This window comes from Malaclemys terrapin, chromosome 5 (assembly GCF_027887155.1).
Source record: "Malaclemys terrapin pileata isolate rMalTer1 chromosome 5, rMalTer1.hap1, whole genome shotgun sequence".
NCBI lineage: Eukaryota > Metazoa > Chordata > Testudines > Emydidae > Malaclemys > Malaclemys terrapin.
Window position 1 is genome coordinate 25,367,237 of NC_071509.1, and position 17,206 is coordinate 25,384,442.

The 17,206-nt window shown below is 40.8% G+C and overlaps 1 protein-coding gene across 5 annotated transcripts in view; it reads left to right on the forward strand.

Annotated features, from left to right (window-relative positions):
• The window catches only part of PPP2R2C (protein phosphatase 2 regulatory subunit Bgamma), a 267,643-nt gene that overhangs the window by 192,710 nt on the left and 57,727 nt on the right, over positions 1-17,206 (forward strand). For all 5 annotated transcript variants that reach the window (XM_054030914.1, XM_054030917.1, XM_054030916.1 and 2 more), the window contains 2 exons: positions 4,148-4,260; positions 4,901-5,078. In XM_054030914.1, coding sequence (XP_053886889.1) covers positions 4,148-4,260; positions 4,901-5,078 — 291 coding nt within the window. The remainder of the gene's footprint in view (positions 1-4,147; positions 4,261-4,900; positions 5,079-17,206) is intronic.

Sequence of the window (17,206 nt, forward strand, 5' to 3'; positions counted from 1 at the left end):
TGTTAGCCCTTCAGAACCAATTCAGCTGAGAGAGAGATGGATTACATTTCCTTCTAATGTATTATCAACAGAATTGTTTACTAAGTTCCAAACAGTTACACTTGGGTATGCACAATAGAGAGCTAGTGATACTGATCCTTCTTTGCAAAATACTTAGAAATCTTCAGATGAAAAGTGGCATACAAGAGCTAAGTAAGGGTTTGTAAAGGTGTCACTGTGGGAATAATTTGAAAGCATACAGTTGCACAAGTGTCACTGAGGAGATAATTTGACTTCCAGGACCTTAATTACTGTTGATGATGTATGACATGGGTAAAAGCCAGCTTGATTCTCAGATGCCAGGTTGAGTTGACAGCACTCTGATGTAAAAATGTTTTACTTGTAAAACTGAGCAAATTTAGAAATCACTGACAGATAAGAAACATGGAACACCATAATGCCATCTTAGACAATTGCTTTTCAGAACAGAACTGCTCTTTAAGGCAAGGTCATTACTTCTAGTCAAGGTTTACAACAATAAAACAATATTCACAGATTAGAACATTAATGTCTAATATTGTTCAGTGTTTCTCAGCCTTCTTGCCTTGGAACTGGGTTTTTAATACATAAGCTTTTTTGGGGCGCTCTGACATAATACACAATTCTTGGTATTATATTAATTATTAAGGGTCAATGAGAGCTGCATTGATGCATCCAGAAGCAGAATATACCTAGTGTGACCAGATAGCAAGTGTGAAGAATTGGGACCCTTTTTTTTTTTTGCAGGGAGGTATAATTGTGTATATAAGACAAAGTCCCTAATATCGGGATGGTCCTGATTATATCAGGACATCTGGTCACCCTACATGTGTCACACCTCCTTATGCATGTGGAATGGTTTTACTATCTGTTTTCCTCTTGGCAAGCTGACATGAAGCAGATTTTTAAAAGCTAGCTACAGTGAGGGCTAAATTTATCATTCACAAAAGAAACATGGCATTTGAGAGTTCATTTCTGTACATCTCCCTAGTCTCAAATATCTTCCCTGATTCAAACAAGTTTAACAAAAGAATCCTATTTTAATATAGGCAGAAGTTGATTTTCTGTTTTGGAAAGCAAACCCTGTTACTTCCATTCTAAAGTATGCTTTTAGAAACCTCTGGAAATACATGGGGCTCAGTCCTCGGCTCTATCGAGTTTAAACTTAGCACACACTCTAAGGCACCTTCCTGCTTCCCTGATCATAGGCTTGCTGGTGGGTTTGAAATGAGCTGTCTCAGGGCTGCCCTAAGTTACCCTGGTTGCAGCCAGCCAGCCAGCCAGCCAAAGATTCGGCAAAATCTGCTCTGCCCCTTCCTAGCTCTGGCGCAACCCTGACATGCCTTCTGTGCAGAGGAGAGTGGGGAGAATACAGGTGGCATAGATCTGAACATGCTGGCTTTGGACACTCAAAGATTCCTCTGTGTTGGGGGACTCCTTCGCTGTCCCTTTAGGGCAGTTTCTCATTGCTTGGCACTGGCGCCACTGACGACTGAGCCCGTGGTATATGTAGAAGGATGGTTTAGTGGGTAGGGCAGCAGCCTAGAATTCAGGAGACCTGGCTTCAGTTCCCTGCTCTACCATTCCTGTGTGACTTTGACCATGTAATTCCCTACCTTATAGAAGTGTTGTGAAGATACATTCTGAGGTGTTCAGGAACTTCAGAAGTGGGGGACATGTAAATACTTTAGATCAACAGCAATTGGTTATTGTTCAGACATTTTTTTCTGAATCCAGTACTTGGATGCAAAATTAGAATAAGGCAGATCTAGAAAATTATGTTTTAGAATCTAAAGCACGATTGTGGTCAGTAAAGTGAGTGTGTAAAAATAGCATCTAATTATGCAGCAGATCTTCTCCCAAAGAGCAAATTCTACCCATAGATACAGATGTGTAGCTCCCACTGAATTAAATGGAAGACACACCCATGGATCTGAGGTCTGAATTTGGGCCCACCTGTCTTCACATCATATTTGCTTCTAAGAGAAACCAGTTTTCAGTACAGCAAACCGTGCAGGGGCTACACAGCTATGGGAGAGGGAGTTGGATTCTTTCCAGTTCACACATCACCAGCAAAATTTGTCAGCTAAGTTCTGACTGCAGCATCTTTATTAATGGAGACAGAAGGACCCCGCTGGGACTTTCAGTCCCAGTATGGGCTAGCAGTGCTTGCAGTCAGCAAAATTAAAGTTTGACTTGTAAACTGAGCTAATTAAATGTTATAATAACAAATCACTGTGATTCATTGATAATTCTTCGCACTACAGGGGCCAGTTTCTGACTGAATTACATCAAATAGCTCAGAATTTGGCCTATACAAAGCCTTTCATCTGAGGATTTCAAATTGGTTTCCAGACACTAATTAATTTAAACTTCACAACACCCCTGAGACTGAATGAATATGGAACCTCACAGTGCATTTCTATAGTCCCTTTTCAAAGCATGTTGACACTTTGAATATTTAAGGATGTTGTGAGTCCAGAGGGCATACATGCAGAGAAGACAGTCAGCAAATATGATTCATTTAACCATTAAACAAGCAAGTTTTCCTGCAAAAATTGATGTGCTAATCAATAGAGGTCAAATCCTACCATGAAAGAGATGCATCTAATGTTTCTTCTTATGGTGTGCATTGGCTTTAATAGTGAAAAGTGAAAGTTGGATTGATTGCATCATTACATTTTTAAAAACTTATGAATAGCATGGTAGTTAGACAGGAATTTTAATTGAACTGTACACACTTCATAATACATCTGACTACAAGTCACAAAGAAAACTTAACTTGCCAAAAGGAAACACAAAGTGGTGTAATTGTAACATATATTTAATGTTAGCTAGGTACAGCTGCTCAAATGTAGGTTGGTATAACTAAAGTCATAGACTGTAACTGTTCAATGTTAGGATTTTTGTTGCATGAGGGTTAGTGGGTGAATAAAAACTTCTACATAAGCTACATCATAGCTATAATGCAGTTCGTTTTCTTTTCTGCGAGAGGTAGGTTAATTGATTTTAAAGCAAAAGAATGTCAAAGTTAAACACACTACAGAAATGAAATGTGACCACTTTTTCTCCTATCAGATTGTATTCTTTTTAGGGACTGTGTGGAACAAAGCTGCAGTCTACATGAGTGGGCAGTGGCCTTTAAAGTCTGTCCTGTTATTATTTATTTTGCCTCTTTTTAATGCTGCCATACTGGTCCTGGCAAATTTTGTCATGCCAGCATGTAGGGGTGCAATGAATTTGGGCACTGCAACAGACACTATTACTATTAGATCACACACATAGAGCCCTGATCCCTCAGCTTCAAAAAAAAAAAAAAAAATGTACAGGCCTCTACCACTTGAACTGAAGGGATTGTTCCTCAGCTGACATTAGTGGTAGGTCCCATAGCCTCTGTAGGAGCCAGCCACTAGAGAGCAGCATAAAAGTCATGCACACCCAGCCAGTGCGTTCAGAGGAAGGGTTTGAAATGGTTATCAACTCCCAGAACATTAGTGTCCTTTTTCCTCCCCACTCCTCTGCCTCATACCCATCCCAGTGTGATACCTCTCCTTTAGAATTTCTCTCTCTGTATCTCCCTGCTGCTGCTCTTCTGTCCATGCCTCTCTCTTGGAGATGAGGAACTCCTAAATATAGCCGCCGTCCTTCCCTGGTCTTTTCTCTGCATGAGCCTGTGAGGTAAAGATAATAAGTTTTTGCCTATTCTTGCAACAGGCTGTTCATCAGCTAGACAACCCATCCACCGAATACTCCTATGGCGTTGCTTCTGAATATCCCAGCAAACTGGACCGAACTGCACGGCTGTGCATCTTTCATGGGGGAGGGACATAGGTTCTCAAGGGCGTGCCTTCTACAGTGAGCAGTTTTGGTCCACTCCCCCTATTAAGTGCGGAGCAGGGTCTGAGAGCAGTTTCTGCTAATTTTGTTAGCAGGCAAGAACTGGCTGAGTCTCTTGTAGATTCAGTAAACCCTTCATGAGTCAGCAGTTTTGCAGTTAGAAAAGTGGGTCTGAGTTGCAAAATTGAGTTTAGGTGAGTGCTCTGTTTCGGTAGTGTTTATTATCTTAAAGGTGAATAACAGAGTTCGAAGTCTCCTGGCTAATAGAAACTCTGGTTTCTTTTTTTAAAAGATAAAACTATCAAATTATGGAAAGTTACTGAACGAGATAAGAGACCAGAGGGATACAACTTAAAAGATGAAGAAGGGAAACTTAAAGATCTGTCTACCGTAACATCACTACAGGTGAGCTACTGGCCTCTGTGAGAATTCTTTGTCCAATGTCCAGCTGTTCTCTGACTGATAAAGTATATGCTCTTGGGCCCTACTTCAGCAAAGGATTAAGAACGTGCATAACTTTACTCATGTGAGGAGTCCTATATGCTGGATTGGAGCTTTAGATCCTGAAATATTGTCTAGAATCCCTGATTTCTCTCAGCAGCAAATATTTTATAGTGTAGTAACCTCCATGAAAAGCGTGGGAAAAAAAATACCACCAATTGTAGTCAATTGCTAGCTAGGCAATTGTAAGCTCTTTGAGGCAGGGACCATCTTTGTTATGTGTTTGTACAGGGTCTAGCACAGTGGCTTTCTGGTCCATGATTAGGCTGCTGGGTGCTATGATAATACAAATAATGAACGATAATAATCTATGTACAGCCGGCCTATACATATCTAGCATTTGTTTTCAAAGTCTTAATTTATTATGGATCAGAAAAATTATAGCCTTTTTGTTACTTGACAGTTTTTGATGAGGCATAAAGCAGTGAAAGAAATGCAGTAAATTATTTAAAATGTAGTTATATCTCATTCCCTGCACTATGTTGAGTTTCTCAACATATACACAGAAATTACTTAAAAATTGTATTTAATTTTTTTTTTGTAGGTGCCTGTATTGAAACCCATGGATTTGATGGTAGAAGTCACCCCCAGGAGAATCTTTGCTAATGGTCACACCTATCATGTCAACTCAATTTCTGTCAACAGCGACTGTGAGACATACATGTCAGCTGATGATCTCAGGATTAACCTCTGGCACTTAGCAATCACAGACCGGAGTTTCAGTATCCTTTATTATGATTGTATGCTCCACTATTATTCACACTCAGAGGGCTTTTTTAAATCTATTTTAAAATTAAATGCATATTTTAACTTTCATTTTTATTTTAAAAATACCTCCCCCATCCCAGTCTCTGGGAGTATTTGTAACAGATAAATACATAATTTTACTCTACAGGCTGTAAAGTTGGTTACCAGTTCAAAGCACCAGGGAATTTTTATAGATAATTACCAACCTCCAAGTTGATTAGTGTCCAGTTACCAGGAAACTGACCAAGTCTGAATGATCACTCATCGCCTGACTAGGCTACCTTATTCCCCCATCTCCCACAGACTTTTTATTCTGAGTTGCTCCTTAGTGGGTGAAAACAGTTTTCAGAATTGAGAGTCTTTACCCCTGCTTGCTCACCCCCATGAGAAACACTGAATGAGAGATGGTCATACCAGGCCTAGGTCTCTCTGTGACATGCCTGGCCTGGCTGTGACACAAACCTCTTCCTCCCGGTTTGCACCAGCAGCTGCATCTATCTGTAGTGCTGGCACAGTGCTGTGTATTATGGGGCATTCTAACAATCTGACAGGGCACTAAATGCAGTTCAGCAGAGTGCGGAGGGGAAATCAACCTGGAGGAAGAGGATGTAGAGAGGAAAGGTTGACATTTTCCTGGAGAGGAAAATGTAGCCCAGACTACAGTGTCTGTATTGTGTGGAGTGTAAAAGGACCATTAAGGAGAGGCACAAACTACTTTGAGGCCAGGACAGAATGCTGGGTCAGCCTGCCCTGCATTACTGCATTGTTATGATAATTTTTTTAAGTATTCTTAATGCAGGTGAAATTCTATTTCTGTGGGTGTTTATATAAGTCTGTGGGAATTGGAAGTGAAGGCAGTGATCTGCCAGCAGAGGATTTCAGTGTTGAGTTACATTTCTACCAACAAAGGGAAGTTTGGGATGATTTCTTCGTCTCTGATGGAGTTACACCCCCTCTCTTCTAAATCATCTGTGGGGCCTAATCCAAAGTCAGTGGAAAGACCCCCATTAGCTTCAGCGTGCGTTAGAGAAGGTCCTTAATTTTTTGGTTTGTTTTTGTTTTGGAATGGACCAAATTGCACCAAATGGCAAGTGTGATATAAAATGCCCCCAGTGAAGATACCTCCAACTCCTGTTTAGGCCCTCATCCTCTGGACCCTCTTCAAATTAGGCATGTTGAATTGTATCCTGAAAAACCAGCCTACTCAAAGAATGTGTTGCAGGGAAAGTATAAGCAAAGTGCAGCTCCATCCAAATTTGATTTCCAAGCACTGCCACCTCCCTCTTTGATTATGGTTATGAGAACACATTTTCCCCTGTCCACTAGCCCTCCTGTGTGCAATACATGCACCCCTTCTGCATGTTGTTTATTACAAGCTAAAAGGAAAAACGTTGTTGGGAGCCCCTTGCTGAAGTGTTGGCATCACATCACGAAATTGTAGGGCAGTCTGTTATTACAAATCCCTAATAAAAGAATAGGGAATCCATGCATCCCATCCCCTGCAATAATTGTGTTTGAATACAAAACCAGGGTTAAATATCATTAAGGCTGTGACACAAGATGACAGAAGCCAGGATATAGAATCCAATGGAATTATCTGGCGTCTGTCAGTTTCTGTCACAGCTTCTCTATTATTCAAACATTTTTCATTCCATTTTCTTTTTAAAGTCTTTTCTATTGTTCACTGGTTGGGAGGTTAATTTCCATCGCTTGGGAGAGTGAGAGACTGATTGCACTGCCTGGAGCCTAGCATTGTGTTGACAATTTCTGTGCATACTTCCACACATAACTCTGCCTCCATGCATCAATCCAGAGATAGTCAAATTGCGCCAGCTTGTCTGGCGTCTTTATTATGTGGTTATATGTTTACTAAGGGTTTAATTCATATACCATTAAAGTCAATGAATATATTTACAACTGCTTTAATGAGAGTTAGATCAGGCCCAGTATAACTAGGGAGAGAGGTCCATTTCAGTGGAAGGTAGAAGCCTAAATATCTTTGAGGATCTGAGCCAAAATTTCCAAACTTGGTTGCTTAAAATAAGGTATCTAAATCCATATTCAGACACTTAAATAAGTGGCCTGATTTTTCAGGGTTGCTAAGCATGTAACGTTTCCCTTTGAAGGCATTGCAGTTACATCATGGACGAATTTGGTCCTTACTTTCTACTAGACAAATAGGAGTGACTAGAAAGTACTGGATATAAACCTAAGCCAGCCCAGCACCAAGCCCCTCCAATCTTTCCTTCAAGTTTGGGACAATTTGAGTTTTGCAGCTAGCCCCTCTGCCTCCCTCTCATGGCTGTACTTGTGGGAGGACAAAGGAGCAGGAACTTCCTGGAAATTGTCCTCTAAAGGAGACAAGTGTTTGGGGCATTGAATCCCAGGGACTTATCAGGGGGTTCCTTCTCCTCTGCCACAAGAGCTCCTTCAGGACCTGGACTGCCATTAGCATTGTCCCTGTATGGCTACTCTAGCTCTGTTAACTCCTTCCTGGGTTGCATTTGGAAATGGGGGCTCTGCAGAGGACTTTGCCACAGAGCATAGCTGGGTCCCCTGCTGCATGCCCTCCTCCCATTAAAACCCTGTGAAACCCCTTTCCTGAGGACCCCCACTGGAGAGGCATCTACAGGGTACCATGGTGAAACACTTATGTGGAGGCATGCATCATCCCTACTTCCATCCTCACAAGGGGAAGCCCTCCTGGCAAAGGTTCTCTCGATGCACATTTCAAGAGAAGATGCTTCAGGCCTGTATGAACTGTTAAACTAAAGCCCTAGATCCAGACATTCCAAAACTTTGGGAAAGTTCTAATCCAGATCGGGATGAACTTGGGAAAGGTTTATACCTAGTGGTTATAGAAGATGGAAACAGGAAGAGGAGTATTCTCACTGCACCTGCCAAGGAGCAGAGGATGCTGTGGGAGAGCAGTACCTGCCCAGGTCAGGAAAAGAAGAGGGAGCTGTCCTCTGCTCCCCCTTACTCTAACCCCTGGTTATTCCATAATTGCCAGTTATGTGGTTTCTTCTTTCCACCTTCCTTTGAAGTGTCTGTTTCTGGCCACTGTCAGAGGCAGGGTTATGGAGCACTGGTCTGATCCAGTAGGGCAGTGCTGGTGTTCCTACATAGGGTATTCAGGACAGTTACTCTGCATATTCAAAAATATGTAGGAAAGACATTAACTGCGTTGCTATTGGCAATCCTTTGTGTTACATCAAGACTGCTGTAAAGGATACAGAATTCCAACACAAATGTCTTGGTTAACTTTTAAAATAACCTAAATGTTAATTATATTTAAATATGTCCAGATTGATTTTTTTTTTTTTTTTTTTAGGCAGTTTCCCATGCTAAAAGCGTGAAGACTAAATATCAGCCCTGAGTGAATTTCTAAACCCAAGATATCTGTAAATCCCTGAAAATAGAAGGGTTACAATGAAAGTAGTGATATAATCAGAACTTACATGGCCTGAGTATGGTCCCGGATACGATTTCACATGTATGTACAACTTTATATACAGATCCTTTACACATATTAAGTAATCCTCACAACAGCATAAGAGAGCGGTAAATAAGTATTTTACCCCCTTATTACAGATGGGTTAAGTGAGGCAGAAATGTTAAGTGAATTGCCTAAGAGAGACCACCTTATCTTAGATTCCAGCATCATTAAATCTCAGTACAGCTGCCCGCATTATAAAAAACTACTTGTTTTCGGTCTTCAAAAATGCTTGGTCCTCAAAGATACATCATAAAATCCATGGTGTGTGTGTGTGTGTGTGTGTGTATGGGGGTGCCTGAATGGTCAGAAAAGGCTGAAAGACAGACTGTTTTTATGACATAACCTCCTGCATGTCTCAGACAGAACAGTTTGAAAGCAAGGCTGTTTGAGATTTAATACCATCATTCAGGAGTTTAGCATTGCTATTCCTGTGTATTCACTTACTGCTGTGAGAACTGTGTTACATGCATCCACAAACTCTCACAGCAGAATATTTACAGATAATTGATGATCTTAGAGTTTTCAGTTGAACCATTGATTTAACCTTTACAACACTAAACGATTCCCTGATAGAGCCCTCAGTTTCCAGGTGTACTCAGTTTGTGGGGTGGAGGGAACTGAGTACATTTCTAAATAGTAGTTTGGGTATGGAAAAGTTCCTGCATGTGGGAGGCAGGATGTCTTGGGACTGTTGTCTGGATTGGTTGCAGTGGAAGGGGTCTTGCAACTTAGAGACAGGTTGGTATGAGTACAGGTAGTGAGAGACATTAGGCAGTGGTTGGGCTGGGAATCGATTAAAGGGACTGAAGGGACTCTGGCAAATGGGAAGGGGGACAGGCTGAAGTGTACAGTCCCAGGAGATAGCGGATTGACTCCTGCAGCTGGACATTGGTTGGATGGGAAAATTCATCAAGGGGAGCTGGTTGGTTCAGCCTCGGAGAGGGACTGCTCTGAAGTACCTTTTAGGTAGGAGTTGCATAATGAGGTTGAATTAGCTGTAGATTACCCCCATCATGGCGGTAAAAGAATGATAAGACAACTGGAAGAGGTGGTTTTAGATCCGCATCAGTCTGTGCAGAGAATATATTTTTGTCCATACAGTTACCCAGCCTGCATATGCATTTGTGCAGGTGCACCTGTCTCCGTGAGATTTTGGTCTGGCACATTAAGGACTAAGGAACCAATAACTAGATGTCATTCTGCCTGCCTTTCCATTCTGCAGAAAACAGTCATCTCTCATACAAAACTGTCTGGTTTTTGAGGTGGATTGCCTCTTGGTAAAGCATGAGGTGTTGCATGATGCAGTTAGGTCCAGGCACATTAAGAGAAGAAATTCTGCCAAGCATAAAGTTTAAATTATAAATAAATACCACTGGGCTCAATGCCTTCTGCTGTGCACATCAGAAGACTATTTTAAAGTCAATAAAGTCAAACAATTTTAAAGATATTGGTTTGTTTCCCAACCTTTTTGCTAGATGGAACGTGAATGAACACAAAGCAAAATATGGTGGCCTGCGTACATCAGATACATGATGTACACAAGGCCCAATTACATCCAATTAATGAATTGAATATATTTTAGCCTGAAATGGCATTTTTTAATAAATGATCTGGCAATGATACCTCTCTGTCTTACTCTTTCCCTCTGATGCAGCTCTGCTACATATAATGAACTACATTCTGTTTGCCCAAGAGGCTGGATGTGACAATGACACAAACAAATCTAACAGAAGAGTTTCTGGATACTCGCATACATTTTAACATCTTTATGGGCTGCATAAAAGAGTAGCAGAAGCAGTGGTATTCTGACACCGCTATCAGCATTGCACCAGTATGAGTTATTTCAAAAGAAAGTAGGAAGGTTTGATTTGTAGAATTTTATTTGAAATTAAGATAAAATGGTTTGCTGCCATTATTTCAGCAGCTTTACAAATCACTGAGAATTCTTCATTTCTGTGAAAACAGAATGATAAGCCAATGTAGATCTTAGGCTTGTTTTCATTTTGGAAAATACTTTAAATCAATCTTGCAAAATTCAACTTGGACGCTTGCCTGAGACAAGTAATTTTTTGGACAAGGAAGTAAAATATAATTTTTTTTCATTGGCATTACTTTAATTTTGGTGAAAGGCAGGCAAGTAAGTTTTGAGTACGTTTCACATTTTGGCTGTTAAATTTCCATAAAATAATTGCAAGGCATCTTTAAACCTTTCTCTCTGTTTGCAAACAGATTTCCTCCATACCTTGGTGGGGGCAGAATAAGTCATGTCCTCAGAGGAATTTAGTATATCTTCTTCTTTCTTTGCTAAGCAGTTTAACATGTTTGGTTGCATTAGAGAGAGAGAGAGAGAGAGAGAGAGAGAGAGACACTGCATCCTTAATTATACATATTCTGTACTGAGGCAGAGATTGCTACATTTGTTAATGTTCTGTCTGAAATGGCTTAGCAGTGTTGCCCATAGCTTGAACCTTTAGATAAATTATCTTGAATATGGTGAACAAGAAAACAGAACTGCTGGAAGCATACTGATAAGGCTTACTTCACATCCGCGGTAATCTCTGGATGATCTAACTATACTAAATATTCTTTATGAGCATGTATTTGGATTGCTCACACAACTATGCAGATCATAGCACTTGAACTCCTTTCATTTCCTGGTAGCATGCTATTTCACTCCAGAGGCTGCCGTGGCATTGCTATGGTAACAACAGCCCCAGTTCCTATACGTGCTCATCTTGAGACTCATCTTGACTAAAATACTCATTTCTCAGTCAGGTCAATATAGTCCAGGGTTATCCTGTTTTAATAAAAAAATCCTTCTTTAATGTCCCAAAAGGGTTAAGTTAATTAGCAAATCACCATAGGCCGTTCTTATAAACTAATGTATTCCAGCATTTGAAGCATATCATGGATGGTCACATCGTTAGGCTCTGTATCTTGTGGGAATTAATTTACTTTGGAAATATACCTCCCCCCCCCCCCCCCCCCAAAAAAAAAGGCACAAAAATAGTGAGCCCCAAATAGCACTGCACACAAATGCATGATCTACTGTGGTAGGTACAATTGCATCTGAAAACTTCATTAACATAGTACACATACATACACATTGTTCTATAATGGAGCCCCTAGGCTGAGGAATACCCACTCTTATAATACTGCCAGGCTTGTTTCCCTCAGTGCAGTGCCTTTGGATGCAAAGCTGAAAGCTAATACACAGCATTCTCTTGACATTTTTGTGGTGCAGTGTGCTGACAAGTTTGTGTCCTTGGAATGAGATAAGGTTGTTTCTATAAAAGTCTCTAAATGTGATGACTGTGCAGACTATTTGCAGTGCATTTCTATTCCCATGGACAAATGCACTGTCATAAAGCCCCGCTTTCCTCACATGATCATTTTTCTCATACAAATACTTCCAGTTTGGGAATTATTATATAAAAATAATTTCTCATCTGCAGTTGGAAAGTGCATAAAATCCATTTTTAATGCTTCCTTTAGTGCTGTAATCAAGGGCAGGCTGTGCCACTCTATCATGCATTTAAAGACATACTATAGCATGGGATATTCTGCCAGAAGAGCTGCTGCTGGCTGAATCTTGAGCCTTAATTTTGATTTTTATTTGTTCTGTTTCTCCCTTTCACTCTATCACAATGTCTCTCTCATACACTCTCTTTCTGTCAAAGCGTAAATAAGTATCAGTTGGCAAAGCTAAAGTCAGGGCTATAATTAGGAAGTAAAGGACTTGAGGCGCTACCAGCCACCTTATTCCCTAGGGTCTGGCACACACCCAAAATTGGAGCACCCTTAGCAGAATTTGAGTTGAAAAACTTCAATTAATTCAGCTGGACAACTAGGTTTGGGAACAGTGTAAGGCATCTATTGGTCTGCTGCTTTCTGAGTTTACTGAGCCTCCAAATGAAAATAAGAGTTGCCAATAGAAACGAACAGAGACTAGGGGCCTGATCCAAAGCCCATGGAAGTCAGTTGGAGGATTTTCAGATTTCTACTAGGGGCTGTGATGCTTCCCTCCCTCACACCAATATAGTGTCAGTGAGTATGTTTTGGGGGAGAGAAAACAAAACAAAAAACCAAGCCAAATTTCAAAAAGTGGAAATAGAAAATAAATACCAGCCATCCCGGCTCACTTAATCACTGAGAGACATCCTTTTCCTCATTTTCTGTTGAAACTGTAACCTCTTTGGGGCAGAGACTTTTTCTCCTTAAATATTTGCTAAGTGCATTCAAGCTGTATGTACATATATGACAGCAAAAGGCATGCAAAGTCCCAATTTATGCATAAATATGTATAGCAGGTCCATCATTCTCATAGTTTTTGAAGCCAGACGGGACCATTAGCTCATCTGCGCTGGCCTCCTGTATAACATAGGACATAGAATTTAACCCATTTACCCCTGTATTGAAACCACACCTGAAAGTCACAATGAGAACAAGTATTCCATCAATTCCTTCCACATGCAGAAGATGCAAAATGGGCAGAAGTTGTGAAAACCATTCAGGACAGAGAAATCATACAAAGGAATCTATTGAGATAAGGAAACTGCAAAGATATTAGAAAAACTGTGATGCATCTTGGGAAAAAGCAAGCCAATACATCTCTAGGAAAATAATAACTGAGTGTCATGATGTACTGGGAATAATAGTTCATTATTTGTCTGCTTCTGGACCAAAAATGGATATATTGTCAGGGATTTGTGTTTTTACTGTTTACAGCAGAAGTAACTTGTGATGTTGTTTTTGTTGTCAGAGGCTACCGGTGTGGTACTTCTGCTTTCTCCTGTTGATATCACTCAGCTGCGTGCGTGTTCCCTCTGTGTGCTGCCCCAGCTCTGCGCAGATAGCTGACACAGCAAACCCGACGAGAACCCCCAATGACCACAGAGTCTAGTAAGGTACAAAGGCACCTCAGCCAGGTTTATTGCGATCTTGGACACAATTGCAGTTCCCCGTAGATTACTTAGTCTACCGGACATACTACTAATAGATGCCTCTTGGCAAGGACCCGGCTCAGTGGCGGGACTTTCCACTGCCCCCATGGCCGGACAAAGACACCACCCCAGGGATACATTTTTATACACAGGTACAAACAAGTTACACATCACTCCTGACGTATTGAGGTGCAACCCCTCTTCGTAGCAAGGTACAACCCCTTTACGTAATAAGGTGCCGCCTCGCACCTTGTACCTGTTGGTTCGATCAAAACAACTCTATCCATCATTTTACCCTTTTGCCCCTGTCATTGGGATGGGTCGGTCTGTTCCCTGTTATCTGTGGAATGTTCTGGTTATAGTGTATCTTGGTACCATGTTTATACGGTAACTATGCTAAATGAATATGTATTTCTGCAACATCAGCCATTTCCTTGCCAACTTCTGTGAGCAGGGCCTGCCTCTTGCTCACAGCTTAACTTTGCTTCATATTAGCGAAGTCTTGACCATTACTTTAGTTCAGGCCTCATACTGGGCCTTCATTAGGCCTTTACTTTACTACATTGCCTTCACGTACTACAGTTTTCTATGCAGTGGTGCAAGTATGGTGGTTCGGTCCACCGTACCAGTAAGATATTTATAGCCGGTACTCTGTACTGGAAAGACACAGGAGGAGCAGAATGTGGGGCCGCTGGGCAGCCCCACACCAGCAGCTCCTCCGGTGCGGCTGTACCACCCCCAGTCCGGCCCCATAGCTGCATCTCCTGTCTGTGGTCCGTACAGCAGCCCCGCCAGAGGACAGGGCTGGGGGCGGGGTTGGGGGTGTTACAGCCAGACTGGAAGAGCTGCTCACGTGGGGCCACTTTAGCCACTGCGGTTCTGGAGAGCCCTGCGGTTCAGAATGTCCTCCTCCCACTGCGCTGGAGAGGAGCCCTCCCCCCCCCCCCCCCAGGGTGGGATGGATCATGGGGAGAGGACGGAGTGCAGCGTACCAATAAGAAAAGAATTCTACTTGCATCACTGTTTCTGTGTGACTACTGCAAACCTTTAAATGGAGTAAAGTAGCAAATGTCTTGTTGCTGATCAAGAGAGGTGGATACATCACTGATGCTTAGTATTGCATTTGAATGCCATGCTGCATTCATGGACAAACTGCTACCTAAACATTTTTATCTCACTTGAGGGCTGTCTTATTCAGTTGCTGTCTCCTGTACCCCATAGTCCTAATTTCTTTACCATGACCACATGAAAAGCTGCCTTTCCAAAATGATTGGGAGTTCACGCTTAGCATTATATTTATTTTTTATTGATAATTTTCAATAAGAAAGTGGCTTAATTTTCAAAGATGCTGCAAATTCACGGGTCCCATTGATTTCAATAGGACTTGCAGGAGTCAGCACCTTTGAAATTCAGGCTATGCTTTTAAAAAGGTATTGAAATCAGCAATAAAATTGCTGCCTTTCATGCATTCAGTAGTTTGGGGACCAAGATGCATTTGATAAAAGGTTAGTGGTTGGTTTCCCTGAAATCTAGTTAAGTAGCAGGTTAGCAACACTTATGAATCCTTCCTGCTGTGTCGCCTGGGAACATCTAAATGTAGGAGATCACTAGTGCATCTAATCTAGTATCCTGCCTCTGGCTGTGGCCTATGCCTCAGAGATCGGTGAAAACCCCCACCATGGGGCATGTGCCAATTGTGCAATACTGTGTATTGGATAGGGAGAGAGTTCTTTCCCAAATCCATCTGGCTGTTGACATAAGGCCTGAGGCAGAAGGAAACTCAGGAGAATTCTATAAGTGCTGCAAAGCAGTTTAACTTCTGGAAGAAACCTTTTTATCATTCATCCTTGGGAGCTAGTCTCTTATCAGTATATTCTTTATCTGATGCACCAGAAACTGAGGCTGTTGTTCTGTAAGGTTAAATTAAATGTGTGCTGCTATCCGTCATGTTGCATTCCGGCTTTTTTTTTTTTATTACTAGTTCCCTATTCTATTGGTAATTGGAAGCTTCACAAATATGGCCAAGATTTTAAAGTTTGGCTCCTCAATTCATATTTAGGCACCTAAATAAGTATCCTGAATTTCAAAAGTGCTGAGCTCCTCCCAGCTCCCACTGAAGTTTTTAAAATCTTGGTCTGTGGTTTTTATCCCCAATGTTTACAGGTTTTTCTATGAATGTCATGGACATGGACAAAATGGTTGTATTCATTGATCATATTATGGTGATTATGGAGCAGAATAAAGCCCTGTATTTACATTTTTCCTCATCCCACATCCTAAGCAACATACACACAAACTCTACTTTTATTCTGCTCTTGTCAGCTATTTAGAATGAAATCCTAGATTCCAGAAAAGTAAAACCAATTCTTGTTTTCATTAGTTGTTTGGGAAAGGGTCCTTTGAATTTCTTATTGTACTGAGGAGTTCCCAGCCAATTGTATCAGTAATAAATCCCAGTGGAAATCAAGGCAGTATAGATTTGTGACCTGATGGGCAGGATAGCCTTGGTCTCTAACTACTGTAGGTTTGTGCATTTCTCTAGCAGATAGAAGCACCACAGAGGTAATTGAAGTCTTGGTTAGCTGATTTAATAGTTACTGAGAGTAAATTCAACAGTGGATTTTTAAATAGAAAAGATGAAACAACAATATATATTGCCCCCCTGGTCTTGTCATACATCTTCATGAAACAGTTTGTATTTACTTTACATAGTGCTATTTGTAACATTAAATTAAGCCCCCAAACAATGGTAGTTTCAACAAAATGCATTAATCACTAGACTTTATTTTACTTATGCAGCAAATTATTACTACCCAGAGAACTTTACCTGCAGGCTCAAACAAATCTGCCCAGACTCAAAACAAAATGATGCATGCTTTTCTTTTTTGCATTAAATTGAAGAAAAACACTTCTAACTCAGAGAGAATGAAATCCTATATTTTTTTTAACAGAGCCCTTAAGCAAGGAGTATTAGAAAACCTTTATTGCAGACAGCCTGATTTTTCTTTAAACTATTTTAGATGCTACATGGAGCCCAAACCAATTGGCTATGTAACATTGGATAAACAATAATTAAGAAGAATATAAAAGGAATAAAGAATTCTCCTGATTGATGGTCCTTGGAGCATTCTGGCTCCCTGGGTGTGCAGTTAAATAACCTATAAGACATACCTGGTCTTTGTAACCACTGTGCAGTCAACACATGGAGTAAAATAAAGAATTCTGAGCTTGAAACAGAGTATCTCATGCTGTTACCAGAGTAAGGATTTTAGAAATAAAGTTGCAGAAAGATATCCTGATGGGTAGTTTGTTACTGCCTGTTAGGAAAGAATCTAGCAAGGCTCTCTCTCTCTCTCTCTTTTTTTTTTTTTTTAATGGAACTGACATGAAAATGTTAACAGCACCAGCCAAAGAATCAAATAAGTAATTTATTAACGATACTTAACTACCTGGCTTCTCTCAATTGTACAAATATTGTAAACAAAACCTTTCACACATGCTAATAGACATTTGCAAGAAATGTTCGATCTTATTTTTGCAAAGTGCAAAAGGGGAATAAGCCCTATTGCATTTCTAGAATTATATAAAGGGTTTGATCCTGCAAACATTTACATAAGTAGCCCATATTTATGCAACATTCTCATTAAAAGGGGGTACAGGG